Below are 13,413 nucleotides of genomic sequence, written 5' to 3'. Positions count from 1 at the left end.
GCGGCGGACCGCAACATGTCAGGTTAAAGTGGAGATTCGGACGAGGACAGGCGGGCGATTTGGCCGATATTCCTTTCTGGTGACGCGGGGTGCGAGGGGATGAGCGAGGTTGGAGGGGGGCTGTGCGAAGTTTGTTGGTGGGAGGTGGGACGAGACATGTTTTGTGCTATGTTGGGTGGGCTGTCGTGGTTTCTTCACTGTGTCACTGCTTGACATGCGCAGGCCGTTTATGACTCAATGGAAGCGGCACAGCGGTCTCTTCGCGTCTAATGAGACTGTGCCACTTGCAGGCATCATAGATTGAAGCTGCTAATTGCTCATCTTCAAGTCGCATCGAGATAAACAGGCGCTATGCTATGTACGGATCATTGCTAGGTCACACGTATTCTAGAGACACGAACGTATCCGCGTATGTGTATCAGTTGGTGTCATCTCTTCTCATTTTGTAGCTATGAACCATAGAGGCCTTCACTTGGATGCTACCTTGAATAGCATTTTCAAGCCTCCGGAAGCGTATGTAGCTCAACGAGCTTCCGACGTTATCTTGGCGTGTTTTCGAGACTCTGAGCTCGGAAGGATTGCTCAGGGTACACATCTTCATACCTGCCATCACGGCGATCCTTCGCCATCTTTGAGGTTATTGCATCTTCATGCGCCATCTTTCTCCTTAACTTCGCTCAATGCGAAATGGCCCCGCTGAATCCCAGCACAGCAGCGCATATGCTCCAGTCGCGTTCTCGCCCTGATTTCGATCGTTAGCTGACAGACTTGCGCTCTTCCGTAATCTCGACAATTGTAATGTCTTGAAGTGTTGGTTCTGTTGCTGCTACTTAATACTGGGGCCTCTTTGTTTGTGCCCAAAGCCATCCCTACCCTTCTACTCGGCCCCCTCTGCTGTTGACGAAGTAACAGTTCGTCTCAAATTCGGTTGGCGAACTACATTGATCTTGACATGCTGCAACTGTTCGCAGGATGATGAAGCTGACTATGCACAAGTGAGGTACACGTAACAGTGTCGACATGGGTAGACAATTATGTCGATCTGAGATTGGTCAACGCGTTTGGAGCACTGCTAATTGCACTAGATGCATCAATTCTATAACATATCATCCTCTCTATCCTGCAGGTAATCGCCATATGGATCCATACTTCGTTGTTTCACTCGCCCAAGACGTGTAAGCAGTAGGAGAAGTGTCGCTGTACGAATGCGACAGGCAGAACGATGAATATGTGGCCATTAAGACGGCCTCAGCCTTGTTGTCGGTTCGGGTAATGGTGGGATCAGAGGATTCAAACATCACCGCTTCCTCTTTTGCCTTCTTCAGTGCCGAAGTCCGCAAGGTACACTTATCGCACATAGTTTGTGATGAACTCAGATCTTCTCTTAATTTCCTTGAGAGTGATACATAAGTCTACAGTGTGATAAGGCTCACGATGGCACCCTCTCAAACTAAACTTGTACAAACTCTCCCACTCTCATTTTCATACTCCAGTTTAGGTCTTATCTACCGCGATTGAAGGCTTCGCTTGGTACACTCTCGGTCTCGGAGATGTATTGCCTAACCCCCTTGTACCTCCAACGTCGGAAGTACGCGTTTGGTGTGGTAGCTGGGCAATCTAGCCCCGAACCAGCTCCATTGCAAGTAGCATACACACCGATGAGTGTTCCTACGAACGAACCCGATGGACTCAGTTGCTCTGTTGAAGCTCTGCCAAACGAGATCGGTCTTGACTTGCCGTGGGCTAGCGTAGCCGAGAAGACGTATGTCCTTGGATCCGGCATCGTGATCTCGAAGCGCATGGGCTTTCCAGACCAAGATGAGGGTACAGGCGTCTTCTTCTCTTGCTGTTCTGTAGAGTTGTAACGCAAATATGTCGTTCCGTTACTGCGCATAAGTCCGAGCTGGATGTTCGCTGTTTGCCAGAGGAAAGCAGTCACACCAGCCTCTTCCCCATCAGCTTTTGGATCGAACGATAGATCCACACTGAACTTGAATGTGCTGTCCGTCTGGCGGCGCCCGATGAAGTTCACAGCCCTCGAAGCTGGGTCAGACCCGCCTGGTGAGCCAGCGAGATTGTTGCGACCAAGGGCGACTTCCAGTCCTTTCTGCGTGGTTTTGAATGCGCCTTCGCGAGGAACACGCCAGTACACGAGGTTGCGTGGGATTGTCGAGTTCGAGGGGAAGTCATAAACATCTGGGTCCGAGTTGAAAGGTCCATCACCCGGGACATCTCTTGAGCGCGCAGGTAGTTGCCAGCCAGTCATCTTGCCTCTTACGGGTTGGAACACGGGCCACTCGCCTTCTTCCCACGTAACTGGCGTGAGTACCATTTCGCGGCCCATGGGGAACGAAGTGCCATTGGGACCCACGCGAGTCGCGAGCGCGCAAGACCACCATTCGCCGTTGTTGTCTTGGAAGAGGTCTGCGTGGCCGACTGTCTGGAAGTACTCTGAAGTGCCGCGGTTTGTCAGATGTGGATTGTATGGGCTAGGAGAGTAAGGGCCGGTGATGTTTCTGGCGCGAGCCATGGTGACTGAGTGGTCTTCGGCTGTTCCGCCCTCAGCAATCAGCAGATAATACCATCCGTCTTTTTTGTAGAAGTGTGGGCCTTCGGGCCAAACGCCGCCAGTGCCATTCCAGAGCGAAATGACAGGTCCCATTTCGCCAGTGTCGATGTCCATCTCCTGCACAATGATTCCCTGAGTTGCGACATACACCTTGCCGTCATCATCCCAGAAAATATCGGGATCAATCTTGGGAGCTTCAAATGTCACTGGATCGCTCCATGACGCGTCGTCGAAAGGATCTGTAGTCCTGAACAGGACACCTGCCTCCATATCCGATCCGAGGTATTCGCAGATGACGTAGAAAACACCCTTGTGGTATCGTAGAGTCGCTGCGTACATGCCTCTTTGTTGACCATCGCTGGAATAGCTGTAGCCTGGGAGCTGGGATTCACGGTTCCATACGTGGCTGATGTGTTTCCAGTCGACTAGGTCTTTCGATGCGTAGATGGGTAGCCCAGGAAATGAGATGAAGGTGGAGGTTACGCAGAAGAACGTTCCATTCACATTGACGCATGATGGATCGCTGTGCCAACCTGGAAGTACTGGGTTGAGGAACGTTGAGTTCTGCGCGAGCGTTGGAGCTGCGCATGCGAGGACAGCTGCCACGATGCTTCGTAGAAACCGCATCTTGAAGAATTCCAGAGGGTCTCGACAGAGTCCACCCTGTACGCGGCGATGTGGGATGCTTTATGCGTACCGTCAACCTTACGACCAAGAGGCTGCTACTCGCCTGCTGTGGAGAAGCGCGATCGACGGCCGTCTCGCGTACCAAATTGTACCCATTTAGCCAGACTGCTTCCGCAGTGCTATTGCTGTTGTCATGGAACATACAACGTATTTTAACCGTTATGCAAGGTGACGCGAATATACGATGAGCTGCAGAGCCACCGGGCTTAATGAGCTTCCCAGATCCGAGGCTTCATAGAGATTGCGGAGAAATGTGTGTCGATCCTCGCGAATGCGCCCGCTGACGTAAAGTTTTTCCGTGCCTGGTGATCGGATGCTGTGAAGCTTTCCAGAAATCCAGTGTCGCGTTCAGTGGAACGCAGGTATGTGGCTGGATGCAAGCTGCCTGTCGTCAGATGGCACATGCTTCAAGCTACACACCATCATTGCACTTAACAATGCGAATGAGATCGAGTATCTAGAAGGAAGTGGGCAAGATCGGGCTCGCTGTTCGGGACATTGAGTTCCAAATACACGGGGCCGTTAAACGGTGCATGCTGTACGTTCTGTTCAGGCAGGAGCGGGGTGCCCCGCTCTGGGGAAGCTCAACTCCGAGATCGCGCCACTGGTAAGACTGGCCCTGCGTTCCACATTATTGAAGGAAAAAGCTAAACACCCTAGAGCCTACGTTAAATTTAGCTCGCCTGTTTTGCATGTTTTTATTTTAATGCAGGCTGCAGGCCTGTTTAGTTTTCCCCTTGTATGAGGTGGTTCTTTCCCTAGGAAATGACGTCTCTATGTACCTAAAACGCACGATAAACAAGTACTCGCCAAATCGTAAATTGACAGAAGTATGGTCGATTCAAGGTGATTCACATCCAGGGCAAAACTGCAGAGACGATGAGCTTCCTGGTAAATATATGCGCATCTAACACTCGCACGAAAGTAGCTATACACGATGAAGTGTATTGATTGGTCAATGTGACCAGCTATCTGCATGCATACCCAATAGCACTAAAGAATAACCTGCCGATACAAATGCCTATAACCCCGGCCCATCATTTATCTTTCTTGCGTAGTTCCTTCCCCTCTTTTGAACCCATAACGAGCAGGCTCCTGCCAAACCGCGTGAACCGTGCACGGAAGCCTGCACGAAGGCGATACTGTCTGATGACCTGAGCCACTCTGTTCCGTCGATGTCGCCATGCGGGTTGTTGAGGTTCCACCGGGGACTGAGATGCCACGGGGGGTTGAGGTGCCACGAGTGGATCCTCTTCCGTGCTATCGTACGTGTATCCAGCAGGCGGAACCCCGCCTGGAACATGGCGTTGGATTAGAGGCTGACGTTCGCTTGGGCCTTCATACGGAGTATACTGGACTGAGCTTGTGCTGTCGTTGGGTGGTCCTGTGTAGGGCTCGATGTCCATACTGTGTGATCTGGAGGGATCGCGGGACCCGGTGAGCGGCGTGGTTTCGAATTGAAATGGACTATGGGAAAAATAGTCACTATCATGCCAAGGACTCTCTAAGGAGCCCGCGCTGGATGGGTGCTCTGCTGGTCCAGCCGCCGCGGCTGCATCCTCCCAAGTTTGTTGTAGATTGTTCTGTTCGTGGAAGTGCTCAGATGCAGCGGCCGATATGTCGGAAGAAGAAGAATACCCAGACGATACAGAACCTGGGGATCCAGGTAAAGGTTGGTCTTCGGCAGAGACCTCAGTGGAGTCGTAGAAGTCATCACCTGCTGGCATGTCGTGTTCGAACTCGTCGTCTTCTCCGAGCGGTCCACCGCTCGAAGGCTCAGGTGTCCCAGCGCCTCCTCGAAGAGTACCAGTCGTGGTTGGTTGTATATCGTCGTTCAATAAAGCCAAAAAAGCACGATATTCCTCCACCAATTTCTTGTCTTGCTCAGGCCGAGCTGCCCAGATTAAAAAGTTCTGTTTGGACCTTGTGTATTTCTGACTTGGCAAAGGCGCGACATGGTAATTTCGGATTCGATACTTTGCAAATTCTTCTTTCAAACTTTCCGCAAGTGACTTTTCCGGTGTCCACCATCTTCGAAGCTCAGGCTTTCGAAGTGATGCGTCATTCGAGGCAGGATCCTTTAGGCCGTCCGGCTTCTCAGTTTTCGATTCCTTCATGTCGGCCCAATAAGACGCGAACGATCTCTTGATGACGGCAGTGGAATGCCAGTGTTCGTCGCGGATAGGAAATATCTGCTCTGGTTCATCCAATATGGTCAAAGGAATTCCATCATCCGGGGTCTTTTCGACGGGGATTGGACGACGATATGGACGTAGGTACGCTGACAATGGAAAACGCTCGACTGGGATCAATTAGCGCATGGACTGTCGCGAGTAGAAAAGACAGTTAACTTACATGTCTTGGCGGTAACGTGGACGATGCCTGAGCGAGGGCTTGACTGCTGATCATCTTGATCCTGTCCCGGGTGATTTGTAGCGCCCTCTGGTGACGAGGAACCGGCAATTGCTGACACGCATGCTGCACTTTGGATAGAGTCGCCAGGATTTTCAGATCGAGAACTGCCTAAGAGAGTATTGGCAGATTCATTGCCATGTGTTGTAGGCTGTCGTACAGACCGCGCTGCACTCGTCGTCACAGATTCTCTTTGTGTATTGGCGGCGGACTTGCAGTTTGGGATCTGTGACGGTAGAGGAGGGTGGGCCGTGTTTGGATAGGTTGGCATCTGTGTCTTCCCGTATCGGTTCAGGAACGTCTCGAGGAAGAATGTTGGTGGCTGGGCTATATGCTGTGCGGGGCTCGGAATAGTGCATGCATGAGCTTCCTCCAGGCTGGTCTTGTCTGAGCCAGAAGTATGGTATACACACTGTTCCGGACTCAGCTGCTGACCTGTATACGTCGAGTCGATCGGTTTCGAAATCTGCTGCGAGTCTGTGGGCCCGATAGCGAGTAATTGAAGTAGCGTTTCATCGTATGTGTGTATGTGTAGAATTACAGACATGTCGTCCAAGTTGTAGAACACGTCTTGCGAGTGGGTAAGAGCTGCCATGGTAGCGATGGGTCTAAGGTATGCTGGTCGGGTAACGAAGGCCAGAAGAGGTGCTACTGGTGAACTAAGCGGTGGTTGGGGCGGATATGATATTGTCGCGAGAGAGAAGAGATGATGGCTTTGTTGATGACAATGGTAGGCAAGCTTCAATTGCACCTGCGTTTTGTATGTGTCTCAAGGCGGAACTTCTTTCCCATCCCAGTCCCAACACTTCCCTCGCCCTTCAGGCGCCACTTCCCTAATCACATCAATCAGCCTTTCTGCGACCCAGTCGCGCTCGAATAGCTTATCCTTCTTGACATTGCTCCAGAAGTCCTTGCTAAGCCCCGTTTTGACAGTTCCAGGATGCAGGGCAACCGCCATCGCGTTGTCGCCAGAAGCAGTCCTCAGATGATTGTCAAAGGTTTTGACTACCTGATTGACACCGGCTTTCGATGCGCGATAACTGTACCATCCTCCGAGGCGATTGTCGCTGATGCTGCCAACTCGAGCTGACATAATGGCTATTGTAGCTACATCTGGTAAGCCTGCCATGTCTTCTTGGTCCTTATCGACGACTGCACTTTTCCTTGGGAGGAATGGAGCAAAGTGCTTGAGCATCAGCATTGGGCCTAATGTGTTGGTACGGCTGGGTATTGATTAATCGGATCAGCATATGTATCACGCGTAGCTGGCACAGTAGCGTTGCTCACAAAGTTAAGAGGGCATCGTCGGCGTTGATCTGGGCCGGTGACTTTTCCGGAAAAAGAATCCCAGGCACCATCAGCGCGAGCTGAAGCTGACTGGGACTACCACTGAACTGCTTCTTGCAGGTCGCTGCGGCATCTGCGATAGTCGTCTCGTCTAGAACGTGGTCAACGCTTGAACATCGATGTACACACAACATCATAAATACTAGTTACATACCCAAAACATCCAACTTCATCACCGACAATCGTGACTCGTCGACATCCAAGCCATCGAGTAACTCCTCCTTAGTCTTGTCAAGGTCCTTCCGCGCCGTTGCGACAACGGGCGCGTTTGTGGTTTGCAACACCCGTCTTGCGAGCGCGAAGCCTATGCCTCGCGAGGCAGGTGAGATCAATGACCAAGGTGGCATCGCGACAGGTATGAATAAGGAACAGTAAGAGATTCCATGGTCGTGATACTCTAGTGGTACTTCACGAGCTATGCGAAAAGTGGTCGGGACGCGATCGATGATGACATACATGCCCGTAGATCGGCTAGTATGATCCCAGTTAGCGCCCATGTACTAGCGCGGTTTTCACCCAGCTCCACGGCTGGCTCCACCAAGGGCATTCTCTCTTCACAACTGTAGACATGTTGGGGGAGTGCAACGTCTATGTCTTTTCCTCATAAATTGCAAAAGATCATATGATATCCTGACTTGACATGAGTAGCACCCGAGCTATGTGTCGCAAGTAGCGCATCCAGAAAAGCACATCATCAGCCCGCTAGAAAATACAACGTGTGCAGCAGTTCCAAAGCCTTGCCAACAGTCCCATCCTGACACAGTGACCAAGACGGATATAACCAGGCCATGCTATTCGCCCACGCCCTAATCATCATAGATGTCGATGTCGAAGTTGTCCCAGTCGATAGACTCCACCACAGCTCCTGCGCTTGCCGGCTTCTCACCATTATTTATCTCTGCTTCTTGCCCTGTTCGCTCCCTACGTTCCCCTTCTCGCTGCTCGAAGTCCGTCCTCTGCTTCTGGGCCCCTTTCTCGCGCATGTCGTTCTTTTTGACATGGCGCAACGCGGCTTGCTCCTCCCTGGCGCTCAACATCTCTTTTGCTTTCTGGATCTTGACATTTAACTCTTTCTCTGCAGCGGCGGCGCACTGTGAAAGCTTTCGGCGCGCTCTGATAAGGTCTTCCTTTGCTTTGAGCTTCGCTTTGAGCTCGCGCAGACCGCTGCTCACTTCATCGAGCCTGGCCTTGATGTCCACCTGTGCAAGTCCAAGCTCCTGGCGCCTGTCGTTCCGAGTGATGAATTGTTTAGAGTTGTAAACGATTTCTGACTCGTGGGATATGAGGCTGGATGCTCCATCAGCTGGCTTTGGTTCGCTTGCATTGTCACTGGTCATGGAAAGTGCTTGTTGGAGAGGGAGAGCAGGCGGCTTGTACTCTTCCGCGCTCTCGCGACGCGATTGAACCGGGCCTCCAGCTTCTTGCTCCGCCTTTTCGGGGTCTGGGGTCATGACCATGTTTGTAAGCGATATCGTTGTGTGAACTGGCAGCACGAAACAAGAGGTGTGAGTTGTTGTAGCTGTGAGCTCGGTCAAGAGGCAGTGGGCGAATTTGTGTGATCGATTTAGACATCTAAAGTGTCAAGATTTCTGCGCAAGGCGATCGTAGTAGTACAAGTGAATGTGAGTCTCCAAAGTTCTGTTCAAGCACTGCCTAGTCTTGGCGTTTCCAAGGTCGCGACGTAACGCACACGTGCGCGCTTGCAGCAATATATACAGGGCAAAAAACCACCAAACCTAGTCAAGAACGAATTCACGTACAAGTTCGTATTGTAATGTTAATATACGTTCGTAAGGTGTGGGATGACTAGGTCAAACAGGTCTGCCAACAATCATGTCTCGTCGCACACTTCCAGTCTCTGCAACAAGGCCCTCAAGATCCAATTCTCCCTCCCCATAGCATCTTCAATTCCCTTCAGATCATCATAAATCTGGCTCTGTAGCCGCGTCAACGTCTTTCGCGTGTGCATCATACTCCCCAAACGGTCGAGCTGTTCTAGCACAAGCCGTTTCTGCTCATCCGATAGACATCCAACGTCCCGACCCTGTTGAAGCAGCTCGCGCAACGACGCATCATCTTCACAGCTATTCAAAGCATGAACGAGCGGGAACGACATTTTCCCCTCGTCCAAATCCTCACAAAAGCCCTTTTGAGCGCTGTACTCCGGCGACCGGAGGTTCTGGTAGTCATCCCGGATCTGATATTGCATCCCGATGAGACTGACTAGGATCTCGATATCAATACCTGGGGCGATTTTCGATGCGTTACTCTCTGCAGATACGAGTAGAAGGCGAGCTAACAATCGGAACAGACCTCCCGTCTTCTTCTTCACCATCTGCAGATACTGGTCTTCGGACGGGCAACGGCTGTGATGCGTCCAAAAGAGGTCGTAAGATTGGCCGATGTGCAATTCGGCGAGCTCTTCAAGGACGATCTTCGCCTCCGCTGCGCCCAATTGCTGGGCCTCATGCACAGCTTGAAGGATCTCATAACATCCGGAGTTGATAGTCTGTGCAGTGCCGAAGACGGTATGTGTTGCTGGCTGGCCTCGTTGGAGATTAGACCCATCTTCGATATCATCGAGCATGAGGGATGCGGCGTGTAGACGATTACCTAGCGATTTGATGCGGGACACAGTGGGCTCGGGCACGTCGAGCCAAATGTTGAGTGCGTCGATGAAGGTGTCTCGCACACCTTTGGAAGGAAGCGAAGTGATGTATTCGAAGGGCGCATCGACATGTTCTGGACCTAGCAAACAGTTCTCGTCCATGTGCTTAGTCTCCGAGCTCGAAGAGGAGGCAGATGTACAAGAAGATATTGAGACATCATCCCTTGTTGAGCCATCGTCTTCAAAGGTATGAAGGGACGTGTCGGTAGATGAACGTCTGGACCCTTCATCCTGCTTATCCTCCTCTGAGAGTATTGTGATAGCATCGTACTTGATACCGAGGATCTCTGAAAGTGACTCAGCTGTCATCTCATCCTCGATACCCTTGTTTGGGTCATATCGGTACTCAGGATGATACCTTGGACAGTTCAAGCTCCAAACGACATTGCCACTGACCTGATAAGCCAGCGCATCCAGATAGATGTCTAGCTTCTCAGACATGCGTGTGTTGTGCTGCCGAAACTCCGCGCAGCTCTTCAGGAATTGCTCTTCATATCTTCTCGTCGCTTCCAAAGTCATTCTTTTTGCTTCATGCACATCCGTATTGTACCATTGCATGTGAAGCCAGACAGCATTTGTCAGCGTCTGCGACATTCCTGCATCCTTGAACTCGGCATATTCGCGATCGAATGAGAAGAGGTCGTTGGCTAGACCGAGAGCTGCGTAACATGGCTCGCGGACGGGTTCTAGTTGATGGTCGTCATCTTCAGTGAGCGTCATGCCCATGCCGAAGAGTAGCATAGCTTCCACGAACCTATTCAAGCTGATTTTAGCTCATCAATCGCTCGGTTGGCAATAAAGGAAAAGCTTACGGCGCTCCGGTGTCGACCATGCGGAAGTCGACATATTCTTCTAAGTTGGCGAAACACTTGTCTTTATCTCGTAAGGTCGTGGCAATCATTTCTTTCCACACGCGTTTGACGCGCTCAGTACATCCCTTGTCGATGGATGCGAGTTGTGTCATGATCTTTGCTTGAATCTGCGTTTTGCCTAGTGCTGGATTCGTGTTCTTCCACTCGTGTTTATTGTGGTCGTTGGACCTCGACTACACACGTCAGCGACCTGCACTTGAAAGGAACTACTGGGCCTTTGACATACCGTATCTGACTTCTCAAGCTCAATCATGTTGTCGTAAAGAAATGCGTCTATATGTGGTCAGCAAAACAACAGTTTAAAGAGCAAAGGCTTCAGGGCAGAAAGAAGTGTGGTAGGTAGCGGGTGTCTTACACTCAAGCACATATGCAATCAGCCGCAGCCTCTCCGGCTTAGCAAGTGGAAGAACCACAGCCGAGAAGTTACCATTGATGGGATTGCATCCCCCAAATTGTTCGATCGGCCCAATGTACTTTATCCAGTCGTGCCTCGCTTCGTGACATCCAGCATTAGCCTCTGCCTCAAATTTGTGGCGCCTCAACGTGTAGTTCGAGCACAAGCTTTGCGTGTCATAACCTGAAAGAGAGATAACGTAAGACGTCTCGTCAGCAAAAGCTTGCTTCGACCTGTCGGTAAACATAATGTAAGTGAATGAGAAGTCGTAAAGCCAAAGCTGTAGGTTTCACACAATTCCAAGGTTGCATATCGTCCAGATGGCCCGAAAGGGACAGCCTTTGAATAGAACGCTTCGCAAGGCTTACTAGTCATCTTTTCGCACACCTCTTTTTTGGTCGTCAACATCACAATGAGCTCACCCTTTGTATACTGGCATCTGCATGATGATCAGCATTGTGGATGCGAGTATGCATGACTGCTAGGTTTTGCCAATCAGGTATTGTCGTCGCACTCGAAACAAGTTGAAGGTCGTTAATCGATCGCAGATTGCAGATCGAGTAGTATGGTGTTAAGACATTGGATTTGACCTAAGCGTAGGTAAGCTTTCAAGATTGCGGCTCTGCGAACCAGATTCGCTGATCGACGCGCATCAGTGGGTCGTATACAGGACAAGCAAATCCCAGAAGCTTTAGAGCTAATGTGAAAAGATGTTCCTCGCCAATTCCGTGGGTTCGATAGCTGATATGCTGATCGCATGTACTGATACGGTTCCTAATCTTTGACGTCTTGTGCTGGCTGGGCATGGGTCGGACTGCTGAGAAAGCTAAGCGCAAATTCACGAACATGCTTCCTTTGACGTGGCATCAATGCTCACGAACAGTCTAATAACACTAGCAAATCGACCAAATTAATCCCATGATGCAGGCATGACGTACGTCCACGGCCCCACTGATCACCAGTATCGTACTACCACTATCAAGACTCTTCGCTTACGCAGCCAAGCTAGCCATAAAAGAAACGTAGACTCACGTCAACGCCGCAACACAAACGCTCAAGTATGCGAAACAACTCCAACAAACATCTACGCTCGGTCCATACGGCTCCTGATCCATGGCTCATACTTCCTCCGGGTCTCCTCATCACCGTAGATATCAATATCAAACCCATCATGCGCAATCATCCTCTCCACCTCCATGCGCCTTCTGCTTTCTTCTTCTCTCTGCGCTGTTACTACCGCCATTTCCGACTCTCCTGATGCAGTGTCTGCCTTGACTTCATTCTCAGTTGGTTGCTTGACATGCGGCCTTATATACGCATATTCCAAGCCCAACCCTTCCATCTCCCGATGCACTCTCATCTTCCACTCTTTAAAGGCCAGACTCTGGGGCTGTTGATCCAAACGCAGATGTCGATAGACGAAAGCATGCTCTGTTTCCGATTTCCGCTTAGTACTGTGACCTAGTTTCCGCCATGCATCGACATTTCGAAGATTAGGATATCTGGGGGCGAGTTGGCGTGCCCTCTCCAGCTTTTGCTCGGCAAGAGTACGCTGCCTTGACACTTTTCTGGTAGGTCTTGGAGGGTCGTTTCGTTTCGGAGGACGTGGTGATTCAACTTCTGGTTGTTTGCTGCCATCAGCGTCGAAGGACTTCGGAGGCGGCAGGCGGGTATGCTCGAATGTTGCCTTCTTCCGTGGACCTTGTGCATGTTCTGGCCTTCTGTTGCCCGGCCGATTCCCTGCAGTCTTGACATATCCATCCGGTGCCTGAACCTCGCCTCCTCCCATAGAATGCTGCTCATCTTGAGAGTTTTCCCACTTCCTCTTCCTGTTCCTTCCTTGCGCAGATACCAAGTCTCCAGCACGTCCTCTGACTGAGGTCCCATGTCCAGCCTGCGCCCTTGCGTCTCCTACAATTCTCGCGCGGTCGGGATGTGCAGAAGTCATGCCTAGGTCTGTGCACAGAGTAAATATCGTTGCCTTGAAGATATAGCGAAAGGCGCGTGTTGTGAAAGTAATAGAAGGTGGTATCTGCCGGGCGAGTGAGGAGTGTTCAGTATGGTAGTTGCGGCAACTTACGACCCTTAGTCCAAGTGCAAACGCTCGACCGTGTTCGCACACAAGGCATCGGCAGTGAATCGTGACTTCCAAGGTTGTGACCCACCTGCTCTTGTGGTTGCACTACCCTCGCTCGCCAGGCACCAAGCAACAACGTGACAACAACCTCTCTAGTTGCATGAATATCACGGATATACTAGTAACGTACCGAGTTAAGCCCAGTTATCTTCTTTGTGACTGATGCCTCTTCTGTTTGGCGATATTGGGGTCGTGAGTAAACGTAGGGTGTGAGTGTACCAGATGGACCCTGAAAGAGCGCGCTAGCAGTGTATTGGCTGCAAATACAAGCGAGAGTCGGGAAAGGAAGCCACGTGGGAGTTGGATGAGTCTGAGGTGTGCGATCAC

General features: G+C 51.0%; 6 protein-coding genes across 6 annotated transcripts; all 6 read right to left on the bottom strand.

Moving 5' to 3' along the window:
* Nucleotides 1–1,501: 1,501 nt before the first annotated feature.
* On the bottom strand, nucleotides 1,502–3,196 carry BKA58DRAFT_316387 (glycosyl hydrolase; the record flags this gene model as incomplete). The annotated part of the gene is made up of 1 exon (XM_046167574.1): nucleotides 1,502–3,196. The coding sequence occupies one exon, from the start codon at nucleotides 3,194–3,196 to the stop codon at nucleotides 1,502–1,504; it is 1,695 nt and encodes a 564-aa protein (XP_046025146.1).
* A 950-nt stretch (nucleotides 3,197–4,146) lies between these two features.
* Nucleotides 4,147–6,263, bottom strand: BKA58DRAFT_469329 (uncharacterized protein; the record flags this gene model as incomplete). Its single annotated transcript, XM_046175143.1, has 2 exons — nucleotides 4,147–5,558; nucleotides 5,612–6,263. The coding sequence occupies 2 exons, from the start codon at nucleotides 6,261–6,263 to the stop codon at nucleotides 4,294–4,296; spliced, it is 1,917 nt and encodes a 638-aa protein (XP_046025145.1). The 3' UTR covers nucleotides 4,147–4,293.
* Nucleotides 6,239–7,422, bottom strand: BKA58DRAFT_360930 (uncharacterized protein). Its single transcript, XM_046168766.1, has 3 exons — nucleotides 7,170–7,422; nucleotides 6,956–7,106; nucleotides 6,239–6,891 (listed from the first exon to the last, which is right to left on the bottom strand). Exons 1-3 carry the CDS (start codon nucleotides 7,360–7,362, stop codon nucleotides 6,438–6,440), a joined length of 798 nt encoding a protein of 265 aa, XP_046025144.1. The 5' UTR covers nucleotides 7,363–7,422; the 3' UTR covers nucleotides 6,239–6,437.
* A 399-nt stretch (nucleotides 7,423–7,821) lies between these two features.
* On the bottom strand, nucleotides 7,822–8,600 carry BKA58DRAFT_457718 (uncharacterized protein; the record flags this gene model as incomplete). Its single annotated transcript, XM_046174643.1, has 1 exon — nucleotides 7,822–8,600. Exon 1 carries the CDS (start codon nucleotides 8,470–8,472, stop codon nucleotides 7,822–7,824), a length of 651 nt encoding a protein of 216 aa, XP_046025143.1. The 5' UTR covers nucleotides 8,473–8,600.
* Nucleotides 8,601–8,846: 246 nt separating this feature from the next.
* BKA58DRAFT_457716 (isoprenoid synthase domain-containing protein) lies at nucleotides 8,847–11,196 on the bottom strand (the record flags this gene model as incomplete). The annotated part of the gene is made up of 4 exons (XM_046174642.1): nucleotides 8,847–10,437; nucleotides 10,496–10,728; nucleotides 10,782–10,828; nucleotides 10,911–11,196. The coding sequence occupies 4 exons, from the start codon at nucleotides 11,194–11,196 to the stop codon at nucleotides 8,847–8,849; spliced, it is 2,157 nt and encodes a 718-aa protein (XP_046025142.1).
* A 527-nt stretch (nucleotides 11,197–11,723) lies between these two features.
* On the bottom strand, nucleotides 11,724–12,364 carry BKA58DRAFT_384743 (uncharacterized protein). Its single transcript, XM_046170302.1, has one exon. It carries the CDS (start codon nucleotides 12,307–12,309, stop codon nucleotides 12,034–12,036), a length of 276 nt encoding a protein of 91 aa, XP_046025141.1. The 5' UTR covers nucleotides 12,310–12,364; the 3' UTR covers nucleotides 11,724–12,033.
* Between the last annotated feature and the right edge of the window lie 1,049 nt (nucleotides 12,365–13,413).

The sequence above is a fragment of the Alternaria rosae genome, assembly GCF_020736505.1.
Source record: "Alternaria rosae strain MPI-PUGE-AT-0040 chromosome Unknown BKA58scaffold_5, whole genome shotgun sequence".
Lineage (NCBI taxonomy): Eukaryota > Fungi > Ascomycota > Dothideomycetes > Pleosporales > Pleosporaceae > Alternaria > Alternaria rosae.
The sequence above is the reverse complement of the archived record's forward strand: the minus strand, read 5'-3'. Positions and strand labels throughout refer to the sequence as shown.